Below are 15,042 nucleotides of genomic sequence, written 5' to 3'. Positions count from 1 at the left end.
AGCCTTGACCATGATGTGAGGGCTTCAACCTGTTGCAGCTTCAGGAAGTAAAGAGCACACAGTCTTTATTGTGGTGTGTGAGAGCGGTGTATGTTAAATACGCCAGGTTTGAATAATCTGTTCATGCTGAATGATATTTGGTTATGTTTGAGGATATGTTGCTGACCTCTGCTCTCTGAGCTCGAGTGTCTGGTTTCAGTGTTATCATCCATCCTGACGCTGCACAGGTCGACTGACTGTGAGACGGAGATGAGTTGGAACTTTTATTGGTGGCTGTGGGGGAATGAGGCGCTGCAGCGTTTGAAGGTGAGGAGGAACCTGTGTGGAACAGTGACGCTGGTCAATGAGTGGGAAACTCAAACCTCAGCGTGTGTGTGTGTGCTTATTATCTTATAGAGTGGTACCTGACACGTCTGACCTCTGACCCTGAAGGAACAAAGGTTAAACTATCGTGAGGTTGAGCTAACTGTACTGAAAGCTGCTTCTTCTTCTGCAGCACTGTGTTCACAGCAGGTTGGTCCTCCATGTTTGCACCTTATCTAACACCCTCCCTCCCATCACATCTCACAGTAACACATCAGTCAGCACGGCCTCCAGTCACAGTGATGACAGAACAGCTGCACGCAGAGCAGGAAGCGCTTCATTCATCGCTTCATCACACAGGTGTGAACAGAGTCCTCAGAGTAAAACAGGAGAGGAAGAAAGAAAGGAAGGGAGGAGGCAGCCGGTTCAAAGGCAGACTGACTGATCCCAGCTCTTGGCTCAGGACAAAAGGGCCGAGCACAGATCAGGTTTCTGCCACGTGATGCAGGACTGTGCTGGACTCTGTGCAGGACTCCCTCTGATTAAACAGCCGACCAACAACACTCAGACATCAGTTAGATGATGTCACAAAGACGAGTGGACACTGGAACCCTGCATCACATGAAGAACAGAAACAGTCTGTCACCATGCTGAGATCAGCTCTTAGCTGCTTCCAGCTGTTAGCTGTGTAATTACTGTCACTGCCAGGAGGGGGAGACAGAGCGATCCGTGGTGCTTTAAATCAATGCACAGATATGAACAGCTGTAGATCACAGGATCAGAACATGAAGGTGTACTTCCTGCTGGATTATCAGGCTGCAGAGCGCAGACACTCACACAAGGTGCTCTGACTGTTCGAGTGAGTTCTGCTGTCAGATTAGAGTTTTTTCATTTTTGTAAAACTCAGATTTTCAGCTGTAAATGGGATTAAACTGATGAATCCCTCAGATGATCGCGCCAAAAACTAATTCTGTGTTTAATCCCGAAGGAGCAGAGTCCCCGTCATCTGAGATTATGATATCTGAGAGGTGGAGGGGGGAGAGAGGAGGGACGCACTCCTGGAGAGAGGAGGGGAGGACGGACACGAAGAAGAGGAGGAGGAGGCAGTGGGGAGGAGGAGGGCGCAGTGAGGACAAGAAGAGCGCTCCGCCGCCAGAAGTGGCTCCACACGCCGCGCTGCAGAGCGCACTGTCCCGCCGCCTCCAGCTGTCATGCGTGTCTGCGTCTGAACGCGTCCCGGCCGCCGCTGCTGCTCCTGCCGCCGCTGGGAAGAGACGGACCCGCCCGCAGACCTTTCGTTTGTGCTCCGGCAGAGTTTGTGTGTGACCCGCGGCGCGGTGAGGACGCGGAGGCGGACGCTTCTCCTCGGGGTTCCGGGGCTGCGCCGCATTCCAGCCCGGAGCGCAGCGCTCAGGAGTCGGACCCGGGGCGCTGCGTGTCCCCGCTCCCCCGCCACGGACCGCCGGATCCGCTCTGCCTGTTTTCGGGATAATGCTCAGAGAGAACTGCTTTGACTCCACATAGACTCACACCGTGCGCGCCCCCGTCCTGCCTGGCTCTGGATTTTATGCCCGTTCCGGCTGCGACCATGAGTGGATGGTGGATTTTAGTCGGCGCCCTGGCTGCGGTCCTCTCCGGGCCCCGGGGCATACACGGTGGGTATTTCTGGTCTCTTCTCAGCACACCGGGTCTAATGTGGGTCAGGGGTCGCAGGGACCACCGCGCGCTGCAGATCACAGGCTGCTCAGAGAAAGTTGTGCTTTACTCTCAGAGGGGGTTGTGATGAAGTCTGTGAGCACATGCAGGTGGGGGGGCATCAGACAGTCTGATTCATGCTGTCATCAGGCTGATAATCTGCCAGGTGAGACAGATTATAATCTGCTCCACCCATGGAGCCACATCCAACAGATGCTGTTTAAATATTCATATCTAAATATGAGCAGCCTGTCAGCAGCATCTGCTGCAGCTCACTCTGATCAGAGCTGCGCTTAAAGATGAAACTGTGTCCCACTGAGTGGGCTTCATGTGGGCCTGCAGCACCTCCAGCCTCCTGCAGTGATGAAGCAGGAGCACTGAGAGTCGGAGCAACACGAGACTGAACTTTGTCAGATAGTGTGCAGATTGACCAGATTACAGCCACCTAATCCAGCACTATAGACCCTCTGACTGTGGATGTGATGCTTGCACAGTTTGTTCTGTATGTCTCAGCTTAAATTTAGAGCAGGGTTATGTCTTCACCTGGGACAGCTGGTGAGGGAACTCTTGTCTGAGAAGCTGCAGTAGTATCAGAGAAAAACATGGTGGCAGAAGATGTGCAGGCCTCCTCCTCCCCGTCCTCCTCTTCCTCCTCGTCCTCCTCCTTCCCATCCTCCTCTTCTTCCTCCTCTTCCTCTTCCTCCTCCTCTTCCTCTTCTTTCTCCTCCTCCTCCTCCTCGTCCTCCTCCTCTGTGATGTTTGATGAGACGTTGTTCTTATGAAAAAAGCTTAAAAAGCCAAATGTGAGAGACATTTATAATCCCAGGTAATCCATTCAAACTTCCTTCCAACTCTGATGCAGCCAAAGCACGAGGGGATGAAGGGCAGAGGAAAACACATTATTCTAACATCACAGGTTGGAGGCTGTGCCAGGAAGCTGCTTAGATATGATTCAAATATGAACATCTAGAGACACGTCGTCCCAAAGACTCCATCTGACTGAGAAGGTCGATAACTGTTTAAGGCTCAGGGCTTTGTTTGTGTGTCAGTGCGGAGGACTTCTGATTAAACACTCCGTGATGAGGCGGCGTCTCTGTTCTGATCCATTAACAAAGACAAACCAAAGCTCAGTCTGTGCTGGATTCTGATTGGCTACCAGGCAGGAAGTGTGCAGGTAGCTCAGGTGAAGGTGGTGTTGGCTGTAGCAGTGGGCCGGTGTGTCGTCTCTGCACATGTGCAGCATGTCGTTAGCCGTGCTGAGCAGCAGTGTGTGGCTGCTCTGTCAGCCTGGAGATGCTGCTGCTGTCCTGTCAAAGGTCAAACCAGCAGAGCCCACTGAAGCTGATTAGCTGAAGCTAGCAGCTCGTCACAGCATCTTGGTTCTAACAGGTTAGCAGCAGTGACAGCAGCTGTGGTTGGTTCTTTGTTCAGACGTCTTGTGACTTCTGTTCCTGTGTTTGTGTGAAGTTTTTATTTTTATCACGTCTATTTGGAGTTAAGCTAGCACAGTTAGCCATTCCCCCTGACAGGTAAGCAGCAATGGACTGTTAGCAGCTAGCTTCTTTTAGCTACATGCAGCTGCCTGGTGTTAGCATCACGGTCAGGACCGTCTCTGAGTCTTTGCTGGGAATGATGTGGCTGATGCTGGTGTGTTCAGGTACAGGCTACCTCAGACTATCATGGTCCAAGCACCCTGCTGTGCATCTGACCAATGGACCTCTGTGAATGGCTGCTGGGGCGTTTCACTGCAGGACCTCTGGGCTCCTCTGTCTGCAGGTGAGGGAGCTCAGGTGTAAGCTGCCAGGTTGTTTGTTGTATGAGGAACCTCTGATGTTAAATAAACTAAAGTTTGAGGTGCGGTGTCGAGCAGATTTATGCACCATATAGTTTTAAAATGCCATTAGCTGTACGCTCAGAATGATCGGTCACTTGATGAACTTGATGCCTGTGATGTTTCCACTGTTTGCTCTGCATGTATTGATCACACATGGCACTCAGGGCTTACAGTCAGAAACTCAGCTCTCACACTTTGATTGATTCCTGCGTCTGCTGTTTGACCTGATCATCCGGCCACATCGTCGTAATCCCTGAGAAAACTTGATACATCAGTCCCAGGAGCTGGATCAGGACTGGACCCTGTGAAGCTAACTCTGTGTTTCTTTATCTCCTTTAGGAGCCTGTACCTACGAGGGATCGCTGTATGCGGTAGGTGCTTCTACCTGTCTTGTCCTGCTTGGTTCCTGTGTAAAGCCTAATGGGTCTTAGCTCATGTTTTATTCAGAGGGAGCATTACCAGGTTAGCATGAGTGGCGTGGAAGCTGCTCAGTGTGTGTGTCAGGTGGTGAAGGTGTGTTTTCTCAGCTGAGATTGCTGCACATCCTCTGTTGTCTGAGGTGTAGCTGAGATGTGTCTCATCTATAATGCATGCTGGATTCTGACTTGGATGATGATGGTGATGAGGGAGCAGGACGCGGCAGAGCGGCGGGCCCGGCCCGGCCGCCTCCCGCCACTCTGCCGGCTGAAGGTCAGGCTCTTTCAGAGTTAGAGAGGAGTCAGTGATGAGCTCTGTTCCAGCCGCTCTGCTGGGGACTGCGGAGCATCCAGGGCCGTGCCTTTGTTTCAGAATATCCTGGCTTCAGACGGGCTTGAATGTTTTAAAGTCGTCCTGTTTGGCTTCAGGCGCGGACAGATGAGAGGTGGCCTTGTTCTTCTGTGAGCTTACCGTCCTGCTCCATGTGAGAGCTGAACCTCTCAGCCCCGGGCTCCTGGGTTCAGTCTGTGGGAGGATGAGGGTGATGAGGTCCGGCTCACACACAGGGCTGCAGCTGGAGTGTTTTCACATTAAAAAAAGACGGGGACCAGTGAAAAATGAACTCAAATATCGTAACGCATCATTAAAGCCCTGCAGGTTAGAGATACATACATCCACACACACGTGCAGGAAAGAGTTTCCATTCTCACATAAAGAGGTGATTAACTCTGAAACATCCAGGAAGAAGGAGCCAGTCAGCTGCCGTGTTCTTTAGCAGGCACCACTTGTGTCTCACAACAACTGGTAATCGCTCCTAAACAGCCCTCACCGTGGGTCTGAGCCCGGAGCTTCCAGGCTGATGATGATGATCCGCTGTGGTTTCAGCATAATTACAGCACAGCAGCAGCACAGCTACCCTGTCCCACCCTGTAAGAGCAGCAGAGCACTTCCTGTGGTACCCCCCCCTCCTGAACCACCACTGTCTGTGAGGATGTAAAGACTGTGGTGGTTCAGGAGGAATGACGAGGGGGAGGAGGGGGAGGAGGGGGAGGAGCGGGTGGTTTGTGGGAAAAAGCAGAGGACAGGTGAGACGTCTCAGCATGTTGGAGCACAGTCTGAGGGGAGAAAAATCCTGCTGGAGTTCAAAGTGAAGGACCCCCTCCCTCCTCCTCCCTCCCCCTCCCCCCCCCTCCTCCCCCCTTCCCCCTCCCCCTCCAACACCTGGATGGAGGGCTGAGAGGAACAAATGTGGAACAACACACAGATGAAAGTGCAGACTTCACTTCAGAGCGGATCTGTCACATGACCGGCTCGCTCTCTCGTCTTCTCTTCTTCCTCCCGACCCTGCTGAAGGTTTAACACATTCCTGCCCATAAATAATGGCAGGAAACCTGAGGGCAGGTCGGCTCACTAAGTGTGATGTTGCTTTCTTCACTCTTCACTTCGTGTACTGAAATGAGCTCATATAGTGTGTGTGGATTTCAGTGTAAGGTCCTCTCACTGATAGATCAGTCTATATTAGGAAGCGATGGGGAGAACAGACCTCAGCATGGGTTAAACATGCCTCTTTAAGAACAGGGAGACATGGACACAGATGGTTGAGGCGATGCAGACAATATGCTCTAGGTTTGAGTTTGGATCTTTTCCAGCAGACATATGTGAGTTTTTAGTCTGGACATCTGATGCTGAAGTCACTTGGGGGTCTTTGGGGGACCTGACCTAATGAGTGGAGGGTCAAACTGATCCTACAGCGCCTTCATAAACATGACCTTTCTTATTGATCGCCTGCAGTTTAAAGGAGCAGGTTGTTCTTCGGACAGACGGTGTGCTGTGATCAGACCTCGGCGTGGTGTCTCCTGACCAGCTGCAGGTGGTGTTTGGCACTGAGGACAGAAACAGTTGAGTACTGATTACTGTTTTGATCCAAACAGGAGCAGGAGCCAACAGTTTGATGAGTGCCTGTCAGACATGAAGACATACGAGTGCATGATGTGTCATGATGCTTTGTCCTAAAATGAAAACGTGAACCCTATGATGGGAGACGACAGCTCTGTGCTGATGGAAGCAGGTGAAGGAGTGTGAGCAGCTTTGTGACTTTTATTAAACCCAAACTAATCCAGTCATGTGATCTTTATGTTCGTCTCATGGTTTGTTAAATCGTTCAGCTGTTATAACACTAACAGCAGCACTAACTGCAGCAGAGAGCCGGGCTGAGCCGGGCTGGGCTGGGGGACTGTGGCTGATGTGTGGCCGCGGTGCAGCCACCGGGCCTGACGCGGCGCAGGGCAGCGGCGCTCGGCAACATGCAGCACCACGTCCAAATATATCAGCTGCCCCTCCAGGCTGGAAGCATTCCTGGCATTGCAAGGCGCCGTACTTGAAGGAATCAGAATGTAGGGCGCGTCCAGAATAGCACGGAGAGGACGGAGGCCCCGGACAGTAACACTGAGGTTTAACAAAGGGTGGAGGTGTGTGTGGTGGACTGTAGCTCACACAGACCCCCCCGGATGTTCAGTGACGCCTCAGAGAGTGGGAGCAGCTCCTCCTCACTCATATCTGAGCGACGTATTTCTGCACGAATCAGAGCTGGAGCGTTTCCACTGAACAAGCTTCCACTCCCGCCTCACACGGTCCTGCTGGATCGGTTCCAGCTACATGAAGACATGCTCTGATCGAACAGCTACAAGCCCAGATACTCCAAGCCGGCCTTAAAACACGGCAGCATCACAGAGAGGCTGTGTGGGGCTGTGTGCTGGTTACTGAAGCTGTGATGTCACAGCCTGCAGAGTCACAAGGAGTCCTGAAACATCACGTTTGTGTTTGTCAGAGCAGCGTCCAGTCAGCTGCTCTGTGTCTTTGCGTTGTATCCGTTAGTTCCCTGTTAAAGATGTCTGTGTGCACATGTGGCTTCATACCTCCAGGCCTGGCTCCAGGCCTGTGCAGCGTGTCCTCCTGCAGCAGGTTAACTGTTAACTTGAGCTCTGATGCTGTGGTTAACATGAACATACCTGAGCACTGGTGCTGAACAGCTGCTCAGTGTCTGAGTAAGCTCAGACCGGTCAGAGTTTACTGCACACAGTGAAGCGGCTGCAGTGTGAGCAGGTGATCAGGATCATCTCCAGTCAGACGACCCCTCCGCTGCCCGACATGCTTCACATCTCCACTCTGATGACTTTAACAACTTGTGTCAAGTTAAAACCAGCGTTCAGTGGAGACAAACACAGCGAGTGGCTTTAAGAAGGCCTTTCTCTGGAGGGCTGATATCGGCCGGGTATTCCTATCCATGGCCGCCGTCCCCGCCGGGCTTCAGGGCTGCAGTATGATGTTAGAAGCACTAATAGGATCTGACTGCTGGTAGACTGAATGTGTGTATTAGTGGAAACTGCCCTGTGGTGGATTAATTCACAAGCTGTAGTGATAATTCCTCTGACCAGGCCCACCCCCCGCGGGGTCCTAAACCACCCATGTGATCAGCGGAACTGCAAAATCAGACCTCATGCAGCCCCTACAGGGATGAGAGTGTCTCTGCAGCAGCTCACTTCAAGGCTGAGGAGGAGGAGGATCTGAAGGATGACAGTAAAGCAAAGTCAGGAGGGAGGATGACTGAGGAAGAGCTGACAGCAGGGACCCGGCTTCACCTGAGTCACATGAGACAGCAGGTCTGAGTCAGCGCTTTCTTTTTCAGCCTGAGGGACAGGTGGAGGCAGGTGGAGGCGGTGGGAGCTCCTCTCAGCTTTAATGAATAACAAATGGACATCAGGGCAGGTTGGATCAGCGTCAATCATCAGAGTGAGCATTGATTTCTGATCAGCTTGTGAGTCGGTCGGAGGCTCTTTGTGTTGCTGCTCCCACATCAAAAGGAGGCGGAGGCCCCACATAATGAGGCGGCTGCACTGATGTCAGGAGGACCGGGCCTCCTCAGCAGCTCCTCAGCAGCTCCTCAGCAGCTCCTCAGCAGCTCCTCAGCAGCTCGGGACCCAGGAACAGATCATTCGAGGACTTGCCGTTGGTGACTGTAGCACTTCTGAATTATTAAGTGGCCCGAGGCTGTGAAGTGCCTGCTCTGCCTGCTGCTTTCAAGAAGCTTTCTGAGCTGAACTCCTGCCTGCATGTTGAAGGCCGCAGCACTTTGGAGCCGAGCAGCAGCAGCTTCCTGTTTGTTGTGCTTCAGACAGTGATAAATATGAACAGTGTTATTATCAATGTCCATCACTGAGGTCATGTTCAAGACGATGTGAGACTCGTTCTGTGAGGTTCCACTGCCGCAGGCTCTGCAAACATCCTGCTGACCTGTGTGTGAATGCATCTGTTTTAGTCGACAGGACGTCATCACATGGCATGCAAGAGAGAGGCTGTGGGGAATGGTTCTGTGGCTCGTGGTGTAGCGGGATGCTTGGTGCTTTGGGTGCAAGAGGAAAGGTTGTTCCAGACTCCACAGGAAGTGTGCCGAAGCAGCGGTAATGAGCGGACACACACTCACAGAGGTGGATAAATCGACGACAAATTGGCGGTGGAAAGTAGTCGACTATTAGTCAATCAATCGTTAAGGTAGTCGATGGCTAGTCGACTGTTGAAATAGTCATTAGTTGCAGCCCTACTCTGTTTTAATGTTGGCAAACAAAAACCGTCAAAACACCACTATCAACGCTCAGAAAGCAGCGACCCTGACCCACATGGAGCATTGTGCACAGGTGAAGTGATGGGGGGGATGTGTGTTATCTACAGGAGGACAGGGTTGAAGGTTTCTTTGTTATGCAGGCGTGTTGCTACATGTGAGAAGGTTGAGCAGGAGGTCTGCTTTGTGACCTACATCCACTACCAGCCCTGTGATGCACTGCTGCTCCACCGTGCTACAGGAAGAAACACAGTTTACTTTAGTTTTAATGAAAGTTTAGTTTCATGTGATGGGAGTGTTTTCCTCACAGAGGGCCTCACAGAGGGCCCTGGGGCCCCCTGCTTGGAGGCCCTCCTCTTGACACTCTCCCACGCCTCAGCAGTGCTGCCCGGGCTAAATGAGAGCTCGCCATGCTCCCTGGACTGGAACTAAGCCTTTTCTTCCCCCTGCAGACGTGCAGGGCGGTGGAGGAGCCGAGTGAAGTGGTACAACCTTTGGCAAACACCCAGCTGCTGGGCTAACGGGCTAATGGGCAAACAAACAAGCCTGTCCCCCCTCCCCTCCCCCTCCCATGACCTCCCTGACCCGTCAGGCCATCGGCGGCGGCTCTGACGGTGTCATCGCTGAAGGTCTGGGAGGTCGCGGGCCCTTTGTCTCGCCCTTCATTCAGGGCGGTTAATCGCCAGCTCGCCGCTGAGGCCGGGGCGCCTCTTATCTGTGAGCAGCAGCGCGCGGCGCCCTGAGCGGCTTCGTCCTCCCCGCTCTGCTCCTCTGTCTGTCTGTGCCTGCAGGCTCTTGGAGCTACAAGTGTTTAGACAGGGAAGAGTTAACGTGAGCCAAGCTTCTGTCCCCGGTGGCTCCTCACTCGGCCGTGTTCACACATGCTGATCCTGGAAGCGCTCACCACGGGCCGCTTCTTCTTCTGCAGTATCCTCCCGTCCTCAGTCAGCGAGAACATCTTCAGGGACGGCCGCTTGAAAAATGAATTCTTTTGTCTGTTAGAACAGACTGATCGAATTTAAAGGAGGACTGAGGAGGCTGGTTCTTATGTCTTTGAAATATTCATGAATCTCTTGTTTTTTGTTGTGAGACACGCCGCCTGGATCTGATGTGTGGATGTTCAGACTTATCTTTGCAAGAATATCCTTCCCTCCTCCTCCTCCTCTTCCTCCTCTTCCTCCTCCTCCTCCTCCTCTCACTTAAGCTGATTTTCCCACCAGGCAGTCAATGACTGGGAAACCACATTTTCCTGCTGTCTGTCTGATAACTGATGAGGCAGGTGAGGTAAACCGACTGCAGGCAGAGAGGCTCAGAGAGCGCTCCATGTGGACGTCAGGTTCAGGGCCTGTATACCGTAATATAAACTGTGAAGCTCCCTTCCTTTCTGATCAATAATCTGATGTTTGTCTCTGTTTGATTGGCATAACTCTGTGAGTCCATGACAGTAACATCCTGGACGGTTCAGAGCCGAGTGCTCTGATGGTGCTCCAGTCTGTCAGAGCTGGTTTTGAGATCTTCTTTGAGTCTCATCACCCTGCACTGTTAACCTTTACTAAACAGAGCCCGGTGGAGTCACGGCTCCTCAGACAAAGCTGATGATGACAGGTGGAGGTGGATGTTTGCCTCGGGGTAACCTGGCGATGACTTCATTTCCCCTCCTTACCTGAACACAGAACAAAGCCCGTGCGACCCCGCGGGGTGGCTGCTGTCTGTGGAGCACTGACGTGGACTTCCTGGAGCTCTGTGTTCATTCCTCCAGGCCTTCTCCTGTGGGTCTACAGTGCATGTTCATGTCTGTCCTGCACAATCACTGACATGTTCACATTGATTTCATGATGCTGTCCAGCCGCTTGTAGCCTCTGTTGTTATGATGGTTCACAGGACGTGACGCACTGCTGTTGTTTTTGATTCAAATGTTGGTGAAGCCTCTTTTTAAAGCAGCTCTCTGAGCACCTCTGATGTTCTGTAATCCACTAACCTTGAGGCCTGTAACACTGACCACGTACTCGCTGCCCCGAATGATTTTTGCTCTTTAGTCAGAGGGAGCGTGCCTGGACTGGTTGTGTCAGGGGCCGGCCTGAGGTGAAGACTGAAGGCTCCCTGTGAAAGGAGCAGACCTGGAGATAATGTGAGGCCTGCAGTCCCTCTGCCCTCAGGGGGGACTTCAGAGTTCAGGCAGCTTCTTTCTTCTGCTGATTAGTGAGAATCTGCTCGTTTACCCAGCTGCTCGGTCCTGGTTTCAGTGTGATTGTTCGGTCCTGGTGTGACTGGACGAGGACGTCAAACGTTGATTTTAGCAGTCGTCCGGTCGTCTCAGTGATGAGGCTCTTTTGTCTTAGGTCGCTGTTGCAGGCTGTAAAGAGTGTGTGACAAGAAAAGGACATTTTTTAAATTCCTCAGAGAGGAAGCAAAGCTTGAAGAGGTCTGTTTGTGGAGCTGGCTGTGTGTGTGTGTGCATATGAGGAGAGCTCGGTGGCGTCTCAACACATTGTTTAAACACTGCTCTCAACTTAAATCTTTATATAACAACATTTACACTTCTTTATCCCATTTCTTCCTCCTTGTTGCCACGGTGACACCATGGGCTCAGCCAGCTGTCCGGCTCGATGACACCCGCTGGGTGTTTGACAGCTCTGTCTCCTGTGGGCTGCCGGGGATTTATTGAGGTTTCTGCCTCAATAATGCTGCTGCTCAGCGGGGCGTCTGTCGTTTAGTGCCATGCAAACAAAGTCCACACTGGAGGAGAGAGAGGAGGAGGAGGAGGGATCAGGAAGTAGGTTTCCGACTTAAGTCAGGGGATTGCAGTGTGGTGACCTGGTCCTCTGACTCTCCCGGGAAGAAATATTCGTCATTCCACAGAGGCCCACAGGAGAGGTCTGAGCCTTATAGGGAAGGATCAGAGAACCCAGTCATTCATAAACTCCCAGCTTGGAGCTCGGGTTGTGATGCTGTTTGAAAAACATACGTTTCATGTAGGAGCTACCAAGCTACACCTGCTGTGAGTCTGTCCACTTCCTGCTCATGTCAGAGAACCAGAAACTGGATACAATAGCGTGCTAGCATCCTGCTAAAGGCTGCTGATTGGTCAGATATATGTATCCAATCAAAACAGAGGATGCTGTAAAATGGGTTGTTTCTTGAAAATGAGCTGAATAATTTTAACTGCATGAAAGTTTCCATGTTTGGGCTCTTTGTCTGCAGAGAGTGCCCCCTATGGGCCAGGAGGTTCGGTGGGCGGGCCGTCCTTCTGAATTCTCTCAGCTGAGGACGATGCATCAGGCATCATGGTTGTTGATATTTATGTATTTATGTATTATGATCATGTATTATGATCACATGATGCCTAAATTTGACGTTTTCTTTTTTAAGTAACTCTGTTTGTTTTTGTTTTAAATAGAGAACCAGCAGCCTGAGCGTCACTGTTTGTGTAAATCCATAAATACATTCCCTGGAGGACTTCACAGGTTTCTAGGGCTCGGTCTGGAATCCACTTTGTTGCTGCATCATGCAGAAATGTGTGTGATGAAGCCAAAGTAACAGGGTGGATGTTGTTATATAAACCTCAGGCCACAGAAGGCTGCAGTACGCCTGAATGACCATCTGAACGTTCAGCCTCTAAAACAGTGACGGATGGCTTCACATGTCTGCAGGTCATGGCAGGGCAATGGTTAAACCTCTCACCCTGTGGATGGGTCTGTCTCTGTAAGACCATGAAGACGTCGTGTGGCAGCAGTTTTACTTCCCGCGGAGTCCGTCCTCTCTGTCGACAGATTACATGGTGCATTATGCATGAAGAGCTGCTGTGAAAGTTGGATGCATAAAATAGGAGGAGGCACTATTTTTGTCTCCATGGGGTTAAAATGCCACCAATAAGCCTGGAGGGACAATAATAGCAGGCAGTTGCTGCTACCCTGCGCCCCGCGCCGCCCACGCAGGGACACAGGCATCCTTCATCATGTCCGCTGGAAATAGCACAGCGCCCGCTGCGCCTCCCGCCGCGGAGCCTCCGCAGACCCTCCATCCTCCGCAGGCGGCGGCTTTGCAAAGGTAAACACAGTCTCACAGCCTCCTCCTTACCCCCCAGAGGCCGAGCTGTGATTAATCCAGACGATAAACACTGCTGCAGTGATGTCGAAGAATTCCCATCATCCTCCTCCTCCTCCTGCTCGTTCCTTTCTCTAGCTCTTCTCCACCTGCTGGACCTTCCATGTATGCATCATGACTTTTATTAATACATTCTGTGCCCAAGCCTTCTCACCCATATCACCGGATTATACATGTGATGACAGAATTTAGCCTCTTGTTCAGTTCCTCTTTAACCGGCCCAAACCATGATACCACCACCGCCGTGTTTAACAGCAGGGACCGGTTCATATACAGGACATACATCATCAGGCTTCTTCTTTAAACCCAATGATTCTGTTCTGGTGTCCTCTGTCTCTGGGGTTGGACCCCCTGATCTTTAACCCCCTGCAGACGGACAGCAGTGGCTTCCTCCTGGCAGCTCTCACATGCACGCCATGGTTGTTTTCCTGTTGGCGGAGTCACCAACATTGACATTAGTCAGAGTGAGCGATTATTCTTCACCCTGAATAGCGTGTGCTGCGGCCTGCTGACATGTAGACACATGCAGGCTGATGTCATACCATCACCAGCAGCCCCTCCTCCTACTTCAGTTATTTCTCGGCCATAATTTGATAGTTTGTTGAAAGAGAATGGGCTGGTCACTCTTCATCGTCCTTTCCCCCCTCCTCCTCCTCCTCCTCCTCCCACAGCAGCCTGACGACTGGCTCTTTGTGGTGAGGAATGTCCTTGTTCTTTGTGTCTTCTGGCTCAGGTCTGTGTTGGCAGACGGCCAAAGACCGCCGAGCTTCTCTGTGAGTTCAGACGCTGCACGGAAAAAGATGGATGGATGGAAATGAGCCGAGCCCTCTGGTACAAATCATCCTCATCAACCGCCGCTTTGTCACGCCACAAAATCTATTTCTTTTTTTTTCTCCTGCTTTCGTGTCATCTTTTCCTCAGATGAGTGTCAGGGGCTCTAAAACTCTGGCAGTGCCTGTCAGGACTCCTGCAGGAGGATCAGGCTCCTCCTCTCAGGATCGGCTTTGACACAGGAAGATCCGAGAAACTGTTCTCTGGACACACATATATATTTATTAGTAAGGTGTGATGAGTGTGCACATGAGTCACTGAAGGTCAGGAAGCTCGTCCAGTGTTGTTAAAAAGGCGAAAAGGTGATCAATGAGCCAAAAGGAGGGACGATCGGCTACACATCGGATTTAGTTTCTACTTCATATGTTTGCATGTTGTGTGTTGTCATCATTATATGGCGCTGATGGTACACAGACATCTGTTATACGTGACCCTGACCCTGCCCGGTGTCTGGCAGCTGTTCGTGCTGAGTACAGTGCACATAATGAGAATGTTCAGGCTTCAAGTGTGAACAGAAAACATAGTTACAGAGCAGACAGCTGCACAGAGGGCTGCTGCTCTGTTTAAAGGGTGAGGAGCTGCAGGACCCCCCTCACTCAAACGGATGCTTATTAACCCATAAAAAGCCTGGAAGAAGCTCCATAAACCGCACAGGTCACACACTGCAAACAGCCACTTTACGCTCAGTGCTACCATTACCGTGGGAGCTCTGATATGTCAGCTGTCATTGATGCTGCCGAGCAACATCTGGACGTGCACGCCGAGCGCTCACCTGCACTGTAATTTGTGAGGGAGCGGCAGTAAAAACAAGGTGAGCTGCACAGCCTGGAAAGGGGGCTGGGCTTCTGCTGATCTGTCATTAGTGTGCTGAGCCATTCATCTGTCTGGCATGTGTGGGTGAAAGAGACAGGCCGGCAGCAGTGTCCTCTGTGGGAACGAGCGGCGGGACAGAGAAGAACTGGAAGAGCTGCGATCAATGCCGAGAGATATTGATCCTGCTGATAATAGTCTGTATGAGGAGGCCTTTACGGGCAGCTTCAGCTGCTAATGAAGATGCCCGATTCTCTTGAGGGTCATTTCTGTGGCGGTGCAGCTGTGTGTGTGTGTCCAAACGGCCCTTGATGGTGAACGACTAACAGAATGCTTGAAAATATGAATCGATCCATTTCGAAGCACTGATTAGGTAAGGCCCCATGTGACGGCCTGGTCAGATGGTCTCCGGGTAGAGCTGCAGTCACTCTGG

At 51.7% G+C, this 15,042-nt stretch overlaps 1 protein-coding gene across 9 annotated transcripts in view; it reads left to right on the top strand.

Moving 5' to 3' along the window:
• The first annotated feature begins 1,435 nt into the window (after positions 1–1,435).
• fras1 (Fraser extracellular matrix complex subunit 1) overlaps positions 1,436–15,042 on the top strand; it is a 379,111-nt gene continuing 365,504 nt past the window's right edge. For all 9 annotated transcript variants that reach the window (XM_028415283.1, XM_028415290.1, XM_028415287.1 and 6 more), the window contains exons 1-2: positions 1,436–1,958; positions 4,172–4,203. In XM_028415283.1, the coding sequence (XP_028271084.1) occupies positions 1,871–1,958; positions 4,172–4,203 (120 nt within the window). In that variant the 5' untranslated portion in view covers positions 1,436–1,870. The remainder of the gene's footprint in view (positions 1,959–4,171; positions 4,204–15,042) is intronic.

Source organism: Parambassis ranga, chromosome 9, assembly GCF_900634625.1.
Source record: "Parambassis ranga chromosome 9, fParRan2.1, whole genome shotgun sequence".
In the NCBI taxonomy this organism is placed as follows: Eukaryota; Metazoa; Chordata; class Actinopteri; family Ambassidae; genus Parambassis; species Parambassis ranga.
Note: the sequence above shows the minus strand (reverse complement) of the source record. Positions and strands in the feature narration are given on the sequence as shown.